Source organism: Passer domesticus, chromosome 10 (genome assembly GCF_036417665.1).
Source record: "Passer domesticus isolate bPasDom1 chromosome 10, bPasDom1.hap1, whole genome shotgun sequence".
Lineage (NCBI taxonomy): Eukaryota > Metazoa > Chordata > Aves > Passeriformes > Passeridae > Passer > Passer domesticus.
The window spans coordinates 42,090,860-42,106,933 of NC_087483.1; the positions used below are offsets into that span (position 1 = coordinate 42,090,860).

Below are 16,074 nucleotides of genomic sequence, written 5' to 3' on the forward strand. Positions count from 1 at the left end.
AAAGGGAGGAATTATTTAACAGCTGAAAGAAACGTGCAGCCATCAGGACTTTTGGGCTGCACTTCATTGAAATACATCAGTGCAGCTCCTCTGAAAGCCAGGTTTGGTTTTATCCCTCTGCTCAGTTCTGGCCCCAAATTTCAGATTTAAAGGCACATGTATTTCTGTTTTAGATTGGTTTGAAAATGTTCAGCAAAACCTGCCTGAAAAGCTGTGATGCCTTTGGAGAGATCTCTTCACTGATCAGTTCTCAGCAAAACAACACTGCAGTGTTTGTATTTATTTGCACTGTTGTGGTTGTTACTCTGAGGATACAGCTGGGATTTCTTTACCTGTATGAGATCAGACCATCCAGAAGAAAGGCAGACAAGCTTTATGAATAATTACATGTTGTTGTGGAATGTAAAACATTCAATTCTGATACCAAAGAGATCTCATACATCTTTTATAAATTAAATTCTCACTCGTGAAGGAAGACACAAAATATCTGTGCAAAGCTACATCCCTTTGAAGGCATCTTCCCCCTCAGCGGGTACTGCTTGCATGCAGAGAACCTGAATAAGAAATCACAGGACAGAGCTTCCTCCTGCAGACAGCACAGGGTCTGTGAACCTGATGGGTTTGGGTGATGTATCCAGAGGCTGCTGGCAGAAATTGTGGCTGTCCTGTCTCTGGAAGTGTCCAAGGCCAGGTTGGATGGGGCTCTGGGATGGTGGAAGGTGTCCCTGCCCATGGAAGTGGATGGGCTTTAAGGTCCCTTACAACCCAAACCAATCTGGGATTCTAAGAAAGCCAACAAAAAGGAAAGATTCTATATGGTCTATCCAGTACAGAGTAGTGAAACTAAACATATAACAAGGTTCTTAAATATTCTAACAGACAAAACATCTTCAGCATCAGCACTAACAGGACATCCAATGGCAAGTGTGAAGGCCTGAGCCAACCTCTCAAAACAACTTGTACAGATCCCCAGCAGTGTATGAATTTTGCATGTGCAAGGGGAAATATAGCAGTGCGTGACTCCTCTCCTCCCAGCCTCCCACTCAGGCTGGATGTTTACACTGCTCTATTAAAGGGAAATATCACTTAATGCATTCCTGGAATGAATCCGCTCCAGGCGGAACACGGGAGCTACTCAGCAATGCACTCCTGCACTTAACACCACTCTGCTCTTGGGGCAGCAAGAAAAACCAACAGACAGCTGTAATCGGCATGGAAAAATGGAGGGGGCAAAGTATAACTCATCTGTCTGTTTTTCCATCTGTCAATACCCCGTTCATTTCCCAATAAGAGATCGATAACAAGTGCAGAGCTCCAACACTCCTGGTTTGTGGTGTGCAAAAACATCTTGAGAACATTTTAACCAGAACAAGCACCACAGTGAGGATAAAGCTGCTTATCTTACTTGTCAGAAACTTCGGAAATAAATATACTTGGAAGCAGTTTTGTCTGTTCCAACAGACAGTCCAGTGGCACATTTTAGTTCAAGTAACATTGCTTACAGAACAATGGCTGGCAGCTCGGTTGTGTCCCACACTGGAGAAACCTTCCCTGAATCCAGGGAGCTCGTGGGCAGCTGAGTACAGAACCAGAATGCAGAATCCCAGCCACCTCCTCTGCTAGCGTGGTGTCCCCTGGACACTGATTTCCGTGGGATCTGTCACCCCTGGAGTGGGGCAGCGTTGTTCCTGAGGTTTATCACACAGCTCAGGAGGGAGCCCTCGCTGCTGGGAGGCCTCTCACGGCTGCCAGGGGCTGGGCCAAGCTGCCACTGGCTTTTTTTCCTTGGTGAGATTTCCCAGTTATTATTCATTATCATTGAAACATCCCTGGCCAAGGGTGATGCTGGGGCTTGTTTTGTCAGGGCCTGATGAGCTCAGCACTAATTGTCCTGGAACATAAAATTTTATCACGGTATCTCATGACCTGTATATCACAGATTAAGTGGTGATTTGTCAGAACACATCGTTTTCCCAAGCAAGAGAGAGACATTCTTCAGGGAATCCACCAACCACAGTGGGAATGGTGGTTAAAACATTGCCAAGAAATCGTGCATGGAAAGGAGACTTTTATAAAGTAGCAGCACAGGGGAGTAACCATTAGAAACATGATTTTAATCTTATTCTAAGAGATTAAAGGCTGTGCTGAAGTTTGAACTGTTAGGCCAGGGGTATTCAGGTTGTGCCTGGCTCTGTGAACAGGAAAAGGGACAGGGAGGATGCCTTGGCCACCTCAGCCTAGAGCCTGGCCCATGAGGGCTGAGGGCTTGTTTCTGGCCATAAAGGACATTGCTGCTGAAACTAAATCCTCCATCCTCCTCCACACCGGGAGCACCTGGCACAGCACCCACAGCAACACTTCCCCAGGGAACAGGACATCCCTGCCCCTGCCATCACCGACTGTGATGCCACTCCAGCAAGGACACACGGCCCTGGCAGGAAGCAGAAAGCACACTGAGCTGAGCAGAGCCCATGTGCAGGGAAATGTCCCAGCACGGGGAAAATCCAAGGGAGGACTCACAGGGAAAATTTATTTGGTATAAGCAGAATTCTCTCAGAAGAAAAAGGCTTGTGAAGTTTTATATGAAGTGTTAGTAGCTCGTTCAAACACAGATTTCACCCCTCCAGTACTCAGCAGGATGATAGGGAGTGGTTTTTCCTCATGATTTCTGCCTTGTTGCTGTAATAAATCAAATCCCTGCCAGGCTGCATTCCCCATGCTGGTGAAGCAGCACAACCAAATAGCTCCATTTCTGTAACTTATGGACCCTTTGTCCTACGGGACTTTTTAGGGTAAGAAAACCCAAACAAAACAAACCGAACCAGAAGAGCAGCCCCTTGCCCTCCTCTCCCCTGCCCTGGTGAAAATTAAAACCCTCCTGAGGAGCAGAGCAGAGCCTGTGGCCACCACTGCCCTTTCTGAATCCTTTCCTCAGGACACTTCAAGCCCCTTCTGACAAGGCTTTAGAGAGAAACAGAAAAAGCAGATTTACATCTTGTGTTGTGCATTCACAAATTCAGGCACAGCTCTCCATGGCTGGCTCTGGACACTGGAATATCCTCCAGATCAAAAATCCAGTTTACTTGATCAGTACCACGGGGCAAAGCTGCTCACTGTGCTCCACACATTGCACCTGAACGGATATTTATGCTGAGATATGAAAAGAAGGAAAGAACATGGCAAAAGAAGACACTCCAGAGCTGAAACCAGTTCACTGCTGGCATGAAAACCAGTGACAAAGCACTGTGGAAAAATACAAAGCAGGAGCTGAGGAGAGGCTGCAAGCAAATCCTGACACCACCTGTGATCCCTACGGAACTCAGCACCCCGCCAGCTAAATGACATTTTGGAATTAATCACTGGGTTCCAAATGACCATGAGCAGTTGTCCTGTTAGCAAAGCAATCTGCATTTGGGTAAAGTGCTGATTTGGAAAATCAGGCTCTCCTATCTTCATAAATGCATGCTCCAAGGGAAAACATCCAAGAGCTCAGGGTCTCCCAAGCAGAGCATGTTTGTGGGAGATAGGGAAGCAAGCCACGGCATCAACAAATCCTAGGTTAAGCTTCTTCCCTTGTTATTTATGATTTCTGTGATGTGCTCCTTCAGCACCAAGAGCCACACTCCTCCCTGCAATGCCCTTGAGCCCAGGGAGAGCTGCTTGCACTTCCCAGCAGCAGCATTTCCTTAAGCACCGGGCAATTTGGAGAGCAATCTGCATCCCAGGAGCAGCACAGGGCTGAGAGGGCCCTGTGGCTTCGGCTGCACTCCTCAGCCAGCCAGGAGTTCAGCAGAAGGAATCCAAAAGCAGGATAAAGCCACAGCTAACCACACACCTTGGTGCTCCCTATGAACTCACAGTTTTAGCAACCACACCGTGTCCCATCAGCTGAGCTCTGACCTGCAGCTGCGACTGGAAACACAAAATTATCTATTTCTGTTACCTATTCCTCATTATTTATCTCATTTAGATGACTTGAAGCTTTTCTTTTTTTTTTTTTCCCCCATTTAATTTCAATGTGTTTCTGGTATTCCAGTAGAAAAGAAGCACCTCTATGGAAACAGCAAGCAGCAATTTATAAAAATGACTTATGATTTTTACTGAGTGTTTTATTTGACTACTATACTATCAAATCACAATGTGGCATTTAACGAACAGAAGATCTGAGTCACACAGAAAGCCATCCTCACAAGAGCACAGAGCAAGGCAAGCACAGCTAATGCTGTAGTAGTAGAACTTTGGATATTTTAGGAGGAAAATCTAAGCAAAACCACCCCTGCAAACCCCCAAACAAACCACCTTCCAGCCCTCTCAGGCAGCCCTTTCCACACAAGATAAATATCATCAGCTGATGATTCATTAGTCAAGGCAGTCTATTAGGGGCTAATAGAAACAAAACCAGATTTGCAACTGTCAAAAACACACAAAAGCTCTGACCATGTAAAAGCTAAATTGCAATGAGAATTCAGGAGACATAATGGGCAGAGGATGATCTCGTTTTGTTGGAAAATATTGATTATTGTCCCAGTCAAGGCAGAGTTTAGCACACATTTGAAACAAAAAATCCTACATAAAAATCCTACATAAACAAATTGCAATGAGAATTCAGGAGACATAATGGGCAGAGGATGATCTCGTTTTGTCAGAAAATACTGATTATTGTCCCAATCGAGGCAGAGTTCAGCACACATTTGACACTAAAAATCCTACATAAACAAGCAGCAAGTAGATAAGTGGTTAGGCAAAACATCCTTCATGCCTAGGTCCTATATCACTGAGCCTTTTTGGATTCAACATGAGAAACTGCACTAATTGAAAGGGGCAAATTCGGGACAGTCAAGCCCAAAGAGAAGCAAGAGAAGGGTGTCCAAGAAACCAAGAGCACTGCAAACACTTCTCCCAGCTCACATTGCTATCCATGGCAAAAATCCATCCTGGGAGGGTGGGAGGCCCTGGCACAGGGTACCAGAGAAGCTGTGGCTGCCCAGTCCCTGGAAATGTTCAAAATCAGGCTAGACAGGCCTTGGATCAATCTGGGATACAGGAAGGTGTCCCTGCCTGCAAAATCCATCGAGACACGTGAAAAAACACCAGATCTCAACTACCAACCTTCAGCTTGACAATCTCAGAAGTGCCCTGTGGACATGACAGACTCAATAACCACTGGCACCTTTCTAACCAACCCCCTGAAGTCCAGGTTTTATCTGGCAGCTGGATAAAGCTTCTGCTTGCTCTCGGCTGCCTGATGTACAAAGATGTTCTACAGAATGAACTGGGCGCTGCAAAACCCAGTACATGATCACTGAAGAGACAGCATGAAAAACACATTTAAATACACATTTTGATGGTTACTCAACCCACAACAAGTGAGATGTACAGAGCAAGCAAAGCCCACCTTTCCTCCCCCTTTAGCAATCACAAGGCACTAGACACAAATCCAATCAATACTTGGATATGAACTTCCCTCCCAAGGTTTGTTTTTCTATAATCACTTTTTCTGCTTGGGCAGCACACAAAGATCTTCTTGTCTCAGGTGCCATGAGAAAAGTACCCTGGCAGCAGAAGGAGTGGCAGTTTGAGGAGCAATGCCACTGAAAGGGCAGGGGAGTACAGTGCCCTCGCCACACCGTGCTGACCATTCACACACTGAACAGAACGTGTTTCCCATCACTATTTTTCCTAACAATTCTCAGCAATGCTCTCAAGAACTGTATGGAGTAACTGGAGACAAGCCCTGTTATAATGCAGCACCACACACAGTCCTGCTCATGGCAAAGTGGGACCATTAATAACCACAGGGCTGATCTCACTGGTGCTTAGTCCCTATAAACACCAAAGGACTGTCAGAATCTAAAACACTTTAGTGGGCATGAATCCCACCACAGGTGTTTGTCTGACTCTTGGTGACAGTCTGAAAGGCATGACCCTGGCTTCCACAGCCCCTCAGCAAAGTCCTGCTTCCCTGGTGAACTGGGAGCCTGCTCTGTACCAGCAGCAGGAGGGACACTGTGGATGCAGGGATGGGAATTGCCAGGGGAAGCCAGGCAGGGTTAGATACAGGTCAAACAGCTAAAAGAGGTCAAGGAAAGAAGGAGTTCCTATGGCTCAGGAGAGGAGGATATGCTGGGGAAAGAGCAAGTAAGTCAAAGCAGTTACTAAAAAAATCTGCTACAACAGGGATACACAGGGCAAGCAAAGCCACCTTTGCATCTCCTGAACGGGTCAGAGGCACCACGTGCAAATCCAGTCAATAGGAACTTCCCTCCAAAATCCCCGAGGGAAGAGGAAGGCATGAGAGAAATGTCTTTTTAAATGGCTGGGACAGGAGGGGGCAGAGCTGTCCTGCCTGGGAAGCACCGGATGACCAGGGGGAAAGGTAGGGGGCTGTCACTGACAGCTGGGGCTGTCACCGGCTCCTGGGCTGTCACTGAGCCCTCCCTCAAATCCCGGCCCCTCCCAGCACTGCCCTGCCCTTTGCTGACCCCACACCAGCTCTCAATAACCCCATAGCAATCCCTCACTGACCCCACAGCAGCTCTTGCTGACCCCACAGCAGCCCCTCGCTGACCCCACAGCAATCCCTCAGTGAACCCACACTGGCTCCTTGTTCACCCCACAGCAGCCCCTCGCTGACCCCACAGCAGCTCTGGCTGACCCCACAGCTGTCCCCCCTGACCCCACAGCTGTCCCCCCTGACCCCACAGCTGTCCCCCCCTGACCCCACAGCTGTCCCCCACTGACCCCACAGCAGCCCCCAGCCCTGCTTGCTCCCTGCAGAGCCAGCTGAGCGTCCCCGCCCCACTAAGCAGGGAAGTAGCCCAGATAGAGCCTCTCACGTGCTGAAACACCCCGAGAGGGAGGAAAGGTGTTTCACACGCTCAGGTGTTGCTCTGGAGGGATAAATAGAAGCAAACGACCCAAAAGGGGCTGTTCTGACACTTCTGCAGGGGCACGACACTGACCCCAGCCAGGTTTTGTATGGACTCTCTGTCCCAGGGGAATTGCTGCTAACTCCTGTAGATACTTTTTAAATGAAATGCTGCCTTAATGGAAATGTCATTTTACAGAAGAAGTAAGTGATTTCTTATGGGAAGGTTTCATTGAAGTTTGTTTCTGAAAAAGGTGGAGTCTTTCCCAAAATCCAAGAGAAACTCTGGACTGGCTATGGAGCAGCATTCCAATCTTTCCCCACCACAGACACACGACAATGAGTTCCCAGCTGTGAGAGGTAAAACAAAATTCATTTATTATTTGCTTACCCAGGGGTTCTCCCTGCCTTAAGCCCCTGTGCTAATGGGCTTTTATATCCTCTTGTGATCAAGAGCATGAAATACTTCCCTACAAGGCAAACAAGCTTTACTTCCCAAAACGGTGACCCTGCTTAGAACTACCCAAAGAGTTTTTAAAAAGGCCTAAAAATCAAAAAATCATGAGGCAGGACAACAAGCAAGGGAAAAATTATCAGTGGGAAGATGTTTCTCCCTAGGGTGATGCCCTCTCCATCTTTCTGTGCCCCAGACAAGGACATTTGTCCCTGTTCACTTCCATATCCCTGAACTTCTTCCTAAATGTGGAAACTACTTCTTGTCTACAGTCAGGGGGAGTTTTCCTCAGCTTCAGCAGTGTAATTTTCCTCCTCCAAAAAGCCTCACACCAGCTACTGCATCATCTACTTCACGTTAATCATCACAGCTGGTAACGGACTGCAATACCATGCACACACTCATTTCTTTCTATATCCATCAATAAAAACTGTATTTTTCCTTGTTTTATATATATGTATGCACACAAACACATTATGATAAGAGATGCTGCTGCAAAAATCATGGCACTATCTGTTCACTGTTAAAAAATGTTTGTTGCTGAGCAGTGCATCAGGAGAAATTCGGTACAGATTTAATAGCACCTTTCCAAAAGTGAGCATGTTCAGTGGGGCTAAGTGCCACTCACTGCCCATTCACTGCTTTGCTGCAGGCTGCATTCTGCTCGCAGGGCTGGATGGGTTTCACGAGGGCAAATGCCCACTTCAGGCAGACGTTCCGTGCCAGTGACTCATGCGGCCGTGGTTTATTCCGCGCTGCAATTAGCAGAGCCCTCCCTCCCTGCTCCAGGGGAGGAAGCAGGATCCAAGGCCGGGCTGCTCCAGCTCTCCAGCTGCAGGATGAGCCTTCCAGGTCCTACAGCAGCACAGTGCAGAGGCCCTGCTTCCAGCTCGCAGTTATTTGCTCTGCACCGCAGGGAGTCGGAATTCCACCACAATTCCTCTTGCACCGTCTCAGTCCTGTCCCTTGCTCCTCTCCGGCCATGAAGTGGCACTCATGTGACCCATCCCCACTACCTGTTTGCCAGGATATTGTCTCAGCAGGCATTCCCAATCCCTGAGTCAGGAGCTAAAATAATAAGGTTTAATGTTTTAAGCGAGTGGTTCAGGAGCATAAAGCAAACAGGCACTCGGGGAATTTTAACTGCTTTGTGCCTGAGCCTTTGGGGCTTATGGCTTCCAGTTTTTCCACACAACTGGGAGATCCAGCTTGCTCTTAAGGTTTGGGGTGTTTTTATCAAGAAAAGGGAGGTTCTCACATATTCCTGTGATTCTGGAAATTAGGTCTATCAAAAGCATTCTCAGTTACAGAGAGGCTGTAAAATTAAAAAGCTGTAAAACTGCATTATCATAAACTGCTTAAGAGAGTACTGAGGAATCTGGAAATGATTTCTTCATCCCAGTCCTTCCACGTGAACACCCAAAAACCAAGTTCCTCTCATCCATAAACACAACTCTTCCAGCACAAATCCTAACCAGGTGCTTGTGCAACAGGTAGCTCTGCTGCCATTAAAGCTGCTTTTCCCAAATAATGTTTTTGGAAGAGATCACCGGGGTTTACTGAAATATGAGCTAAACCACAAGAAATTCCATGTCAACATGAGAAAGAACTTCTTTCCAAGCACTGGAACTCTGTCCAGGGAAGGCGTGGGGTCTCCAGAGACATTCCAGACCCACCTGGATGCATTCCTGTGTCACCAGCTCCAGGTGACCCTGCCTTGGTAGGGGGTTGGACTGGTGATCTCCAGAGGTCCCTTCCAATCCCCTGGGATTCTGGGAATGCAGGAAGCTGAGCATCTCAGAAGCACCTTTAAATCCAGTAAGCATTTACCTGCATTCTCTGATGAACTTTTGTAAATGACACATTTCTTCTGCACCAACCACTATCCAACAACTCAGTTTCTCAGCCCTGATACTGCACTTTTAAGTCGTCTTCTTAAGAGCATAGTTAGACTTTGCTGAAAGACATTAAACCAGCAGAAGACAGACTCGGGATGGAGAACAGCTCCCAGGGACTCACAGTCTGCCTGGTGTACAGAAACATCCAGCTGGATCCCAAATCACATCCCTGAAGGAACCAACACACTTGGCCTGGCAGCTTGTGAGCAACATCAGCGAGAGAGAGCCCAAGGAAGAGTTAACACACACACACACCAAAAGGGCAGGGATTTCTAAATTAACCCAAAGCATTTCCTCATCTCTGGAATTGTCCAAGGCCAGGCTGGACAGGGCTTGGAGCAACCTGGGATGGTGGAAGGTCTCCCTGTCCGTGAGATGAGCTTTAAACCCTTCCAACCCAAAGCATTCCAGGCTTCTCAGCAGAGTTTTGAAATTATTCAAATACCCAGTTCGGAAGGATTCCAACACACAGTTTTTCCTCTCAACATGGTGCACTGCATTAATGACAATTTTGCCCAGTTGCTGTTCCTCTCTCCCTGAAATAAAGGGATGCTAAAACAAGTGAGGTACCACTTAAGAGGGATCGCACTTCCCGACCAACACTGACACAGGCAGCAAAAAATTCCTCACCGAAGCCCTCCAGGACCCATCCTTTCTCCTGAGGACACCACATCATACCACACGTAGGTCTGCATTGACGTACCCTCTACATTCTGTTGTTACCCATGTATTTTACGAGCTGTCCACGCCGCCTTATGTAACGGGTCCCTGTTTAACATGGAGCAGCGTGCCCAGGGCCGCGGCAGCCCCGGGCTGCCCACAGACACCGCTCGGACCCCGCCGGGGAGCGCCCGAACCGCGGCGTCCGGCCGCGCCGCCGGGGCTCCGCGCTGCCGCGGGGATGCCGGGGAGGGACAATCCCCCGGGAACCGCAGCAGCCCGTCCCGGCACCTCGGGTCACCCCCGGCAGCACGGACACCCAGCCCGCCCGCGCGGCACTCACCGCCTCCGAGTCTTCAAACCCATGCAGGTACAAGTTGTCGTACATGGAGAGCCGGTGCGGGGCCGGAGGGCCGGGGAGCGCGGCGGCGGAGCGCGGTGAGGCGGCGGGGCCGAGCTCCCTGAGCGCTGCGGCGGCGCCGCCTCCCGCCGGCGCCCCCCCGCGCCTGCCCCGCTGCTTCCCGCCCGCCGCGCCGCCGCCCCCCATTGGCTGAGACGCGCCGGTGCCGCCACGCCATTGGCTGAGGCGCGCCGGTGCCGCCACGCTATTGGCTGGGACGCGCCGGCCGCGAGCAGCGCTGCGCGCTGGCGCCGCCTCACGGCGCCTCACGGGCTGATGGCGGCGGCCGCTGTGCCCCCGCGGGCGGCCGACCCCTGCTTATTTGTAATAAATCTGGTGTGCAATAAAACTGTACTGTATAGTCCAGAGAAAACTGAGGTAACATCTCGTTAATGCATATAAATATCTCAAAAATGTGCTGGCTCCAGGCTGCGTTCAGTGGTGTCAGTGGCAGGTGGAGGAGCAACGGCCATAAAATAAAACACAAGTTCCAGCTCGACATGAGGAAAAACATCTTTCCATGAGGGTGGCAGGGCACTGGAACCGCTGCCCAGGGAGGGCTGGAGGCTCCAGGTCATTCCAAACACCTGGACACATTCCGTGTCACCTGCCCCAGGTGACCCTGCCTGGACTGGACGCTCTCCAGAGGTCCCTTCCAGCCCAATTCTGTGATTTATTGACAATAAAATAAAATAATAAAATAATAAATCCAGGAGTTAAATACACCCCTTCTTCTTCAAGACTCCAGAGAACAGCGGGTGGTTTCCAAAAAAAAATCATCCCTCCATCCTTCAAGAATATTTGGAAACCATTAAACCTTGAAGCCACTAAGACTAAGCACTAAGAATTAACAGAAAACACACATGCACAATGTCTGGAAACAAGAAAACCAAATCCTAACCACCAAGAATGAGAAGAACACAAGTGTGAACCTGATTTACAACTAAATTAAGAAACAAAATCTCTAAACAGGTTCCTCCTGGAGCTCTACAAATTAAACTTCTGGTGTAACCCTACGTGATTAAAAAGTCAATAAATAATTAAACACTAATGACAGAACTAATTTACAATTTACTTCCTACTCTTATTAAAACAATTACTTAAAGTCTCATCTTCAGTGCAATCTGATCCAGCACTGCAGTTTCACAAACGCTTCCTATTTGTGTTTTCCATTTGCTTCATCCACTTTTCCTTCCAAAAGCTTCCATCAGTTCTGCAAAATTACCACTAATCCCATGGGAAGGGTCCAACAGACACCTGAAGCAAAGCCAACGGTGTTATTCTTGTGAATATTCCCATAGTCACAGTTTCTTACAAACTCAATGGAAGATTCCCCAAAGTTATGCTAAATCTTATTCCAAATTTACTAATTCTGATGGATGGAGGATCTTGGTTTCTAAGATGGTCTTTAAAATGTTCATAAAACTCCCAATCCAGGAGTTAATTTTTGCAGCCTGTTCTACAGACTTCTTGAAGATCTGAGATGTTCCAGATTCTCAACTACAAGAATCATTGGTCAGCTCAAATTTTTAAAAAAAGGCTGTGAAATCACAAGATGAAGAGAAAGAAATGAACTTCACATAGATTTGTAATAAAGCAATTCAGAAATCAGGAATCACTATTTGATTTCCAGTCCTTACATTTCACACTGTCTTTTTTAAGACACAGAGGTTATTAAAAATACATATTTAATGACTCAACTCCAAAGGCTCCTAAAAGATGCTATAAAAATACAATTCCCTGTAATACAGAGGAATTCTAAATCAAAGGCTGTTTTGAATATTATGAGGTCATTTATCCAAGAAACACACACCGAGGTGAGGGAGGAAGACACGCAGCTCTTTAAAGTTGACTGGGAAGTAATATAAATATAATAAATGTGCTGAGGGAAGGGGGGTGAATGGAGCTGATATTATCCCACAGGGAATTCAGTGTTCAGGCCACTGGCCAGCACTACAGGAATGACTGCTGACAACATGCAATGGCTAAAGAGCTGAAATCAGCCTTGGTGAAGTCTAAGCTTTAAAAAATGTCATTTTTTGATCGCCTTCAGTTGCTGCATTTTTCCTTTTTTTTCATAGCAGTCATTGATGATGTTAATCGGAGCCCACAACTCCACGTTTCCAAGGGCACAGGAGATTTTGAAAGAGATGTAAACAAAGACCACAAGTCATCCAAAACTTTTGATGCCCAACAAGTCACTGAGGATATAACCCAGACCAAAATATCTTCAGGTTGGAGGTGGGGGAAAGAAAAGAGCCTGAAAGTCAGAATAATTTGAGTATCCACATTCCTCCAAAAATACTTGGCTTCCTCCAAATACTCTGCTGCTGTTAGAGATTATTCACATCTTCTTTATTTTTAATTAGAGTACAAAGGAAATCTCTCTGAGACGTGTATCCATCTATCTATCCCAAAATATCCATTATTTAGTCAGTCCTGAGCTACCCAAATGTGGGAACACTGGGGTTTTTTTTCCCGAGGGCGTGAATACAGAACCAGGGAAAATTTTATTTCCAGCCCGATCTAATGATTCCTCAATCAAATGACAGCACTTGTGTGGTTCTTTCAGGAGCTGGAGCAACGAACTATTTGCATAAACACGCTGAAGAGCTGCTGGAATAAATAAATAAATGCGCAGATCCAGATTGCCGGGGCGAGGGAACGCCTCGGCACCGCACTGCGCCAAGCCGGGATGGGAGTCAGCAACTTCTCCCTTCTCCCCTCTCCAGCTAACCCCACTTCCACCTGGGGGCTCAGCGAGGGGAGCAGCAGCACTGCCTCCCCTCCTGCTGCTCTGGGGGAGCCCACAGCAAAGTTTATTTAAGGAATTTTGAACCTGAAGCAGCAAAACCCCAACACAGCCACGGTTCTTGACGGCCTCTCCACGTGGATTCCTGGATTCCTGACATTACTCAGGGATAATGAGGCAAACCCCCCCAGAAGGCAAGGGCGCATTAGAAAGGAGCATTAGTGGTTGCATTAAGAGCAGTCTTGGATGTGGATCTGCTCCTTCCACCTCCAAAACCCACAGTCTCCATCAGCGTCCTCCCCATGAAACCAAAACTGGGTTTCATCTTGCCTGCCGGGATTCCGGGGGCTGCTGAGGAAAAGTGCTCTCTCCTATGGAAAGCTGCTCTTGTTGCCATCAGCAGGAGAGCCCAGGGATGGATTTCAGTGATGGAAGGGGAAAGGACCATCAGCAATCTCCAGCAATCCACCTTGCCTCCACCCGTGGGAAGGAGGCCAGTTCCTCACTCTCCTAAATTACTTGGCACAGCCCCACTCCGTGCCCCTTCTCCCTCTAAAGCAATTCTCCTGCCTCTCTCCCTCCTCCTCTGTTTTATAATAGAGATTAGATAAGAACCTGGTGCAGTGACAGCAGCTTCTGCCCTGGGTGGAGGCACAGCCAGGAGAACCTCCTGAGATCCCCTCTAACCCTGTTTTCCAGCAGAGTGGGATCTGTGGGACTTGGAAGTCAGGAGAACCTCCTGAGATCCCCTCTAACCCTGTTTTCCAGCAGAATGTGATCTGTGGGACTTGGAAGTCAGGAGAACCTCCTGAGATCCCCTCTAACCCTGTTTTCCAGCAGAATGGGATCTGTGGGACTTGGAAGTCAGGAGAACCTCCTGAGATCCCCTCTAACCCTGTTTTCCAGCAGAATGTGATCTGTGGGACTTGGAAGTCCTTGAAGCCACCAGAGGAACAGGGATTTATTTCTTTCTCTTCCAGAAGATTGTGCTGTTTGGGACATATCCTGGCACAGAGGATTCGGTGAATTTTAGGGTTTTATTCAAACAGGCTGGGTGGACGCCGTGCTTTAATCCTCGCAATTTCAAGTAATAAATTAGTCTGGTCTAATTTGACAGTTCTTCTGGAGGAAGCGAGGTGCCACCTATCCTAAAACACATTTATCTGACACTGTTATGTAAAGGCTGCTATAATTAAAGAGTGTGAAGACTCGGTTGTCACTTCCTCTTGGTTGGAAGCACCTCCAGTGAGAGGTAACTGGGCTACATTTGTAGGTACCCTCTATATTTAACGAGCTGTGAAATGCCTCTTTCCAGGGGCACTGTGGGGACCTGCAGGAAGCCAAGGCCTTCCAGAGGGATTTGCAGGGAAGAGTGGATGATCCCAGCTCCTGAGGCAGGCAGGGTGTGCTCCAGGGGTTCAGCAGCTCCAGCCAGATCCAACTGAGGCTTCCACTGGTGCATGGGACTGAGCAGAACAAATCCCATATTATCATCATACATGTTGTCTTTTTTCAGATTAAGCTATTTCTTTCTTCACAGAAAAATGATAAATGTACTAAACATAAACCTGAATTATTTGTTTTTCTGAAGTTTTTTCCCCCCAGTGAAATATATTCAAGTAAATAATAATGCTGGAGATTTTTATTCCCAGCCCTGTGTGAGCATCTGGGAAGATGTGGAGCTTGGAATGACGGGTTTGCAGGATCCATGGACATGACCCCCATGTCCACCAGGCTGCTGAGAAGGTCCAAAACATCGAGTCACACCCCAGGCAGCACCCCAAAAAAAGCCAGAGTGGATTTGTGGCTGGAATCGTGTCAGATTTCCTTGCTGGAAGGGAGATGGGTGGGTTCTGTTTTTAGGGAAGATCCATGTTTTTATCTGCCCTGCCAAAAACCATCTGGGCCAAAGGATTAAGCACTTGTTTTATTCCTTATTTTAAGCTCCTCTGCTTTCCTTATGAATGCTAATCAATCTCTTAGCTGCCATAAGTGCTGATGCTGAGTTTCTGTGCACCACTTCAGCCTGCAACTGTTGGGATGATGGGAAACGCTCTCTAAAAGCCAATTACAAACTTTATGGGAAGCTGCTGCTGTTTTACCCAAGCTGTGCCTCCTGGAAACCCCACCAACACTGGAGCACACCCACCAGGGCTGCACTCATCCCCCTGGGATGGGAGCAGCAAAGGGAGAAGGGGCACTGGAAGTGTGCTGGGAATGCCAGGACATCCCATTGCTGAAGATCCAACCTCTGCAGAGCAAGGAACTGAAAGGTTTTCCACTCTCAGAACAGACAAACAGCCCAGAAAGCTCCTGGTCGGTGTTCATTTCCCAGGTGCATTTAAATATTTGCAGTTTCATCAGTGCACGCTCATGAAAAGGTTGCTTGAAATGTATTTTTTATAAATTACGATTATCATGTAATAGTTCTTTGGAGAAAAGAAAGCCTTGAGTGAGCAAAAAGACAACCCTGCAAGATAAAATGAAATTCCAGCTTCTGTAAAGCACAGGATCTCATGGAGATTTTTTTTTTTCTTCAGCTAAACTGGTAAAACTACAAGTTTTATTTTGTTTTTAGGTTCAAGGAGTAGGGTAAAAGGTGTCTTTAAAAGAGTCAGACACAAAGCTTTTAAATCCCAGTGCTAAGAAGAATTTGCTGTTCTTGTAAAGAGGTTAAAAGAACAAACAAACAAACAAATAAATAAATAAAAGAGAAATAAAAATGGGCAGACACAGCTCGACTTCATTCCCAGTGTGCTGCTTTCCTTTGGGATTCACAGGGGTGTAGGAGTGTGTAGGGATGCCTTGATGAGGCTGCTGATTTTATTGCCTTTCCCTCTGCTTTAAAATCCAATTACCATAGGCTGCAACACAGCACTCGAAATTCCATGGCAAGGGATGAGAGGAAACTCCTCAGCTCCCTGCAGTAGATTTCCATGACTCCCATCCAAGTGGAGAAACTGATCCAGAAACAGCAGATCAATGAAGGAGGAACCACTTGTCCAACCTGATTTCTTGAAATATTTAGCCAGAGTACTTGGG

At 47.4% G+C, this 16,074-nt stretch overlaps 1 protein-coding gene across 6 annotated transcripts in view; it reads right to left on the reverse strand.

The window, feature by feature from the left end:
• CACNB4 (calcium voltage-gated channel auxiliary subunit beta 4) overlaps positions 1-16,074 on the reverse strand; it is a 78,934-nt gene that overhangs the window by 38,093 nt on the left and 24,767 nt on the right. Inside the window, exon 1 of one of the 6 annotated variants that reach the window (XM_064435347.1) lies at positions 10,224-10,382. The exons of the other annotated variants lie outside the window; for them this stretch is intronic. Coding sequence (XP_064291417.1) covers positions 10,224-10,268 — 45 coding nt within the window. The 5' untranslated portion in view covers positions 10,269-10,382. Of the gene's footprint in view, positions 1-10,223; positions 10,383-16,074 lie in introns of those variants that run through there. 6 annotated transcript variants of the gene reach the window in all.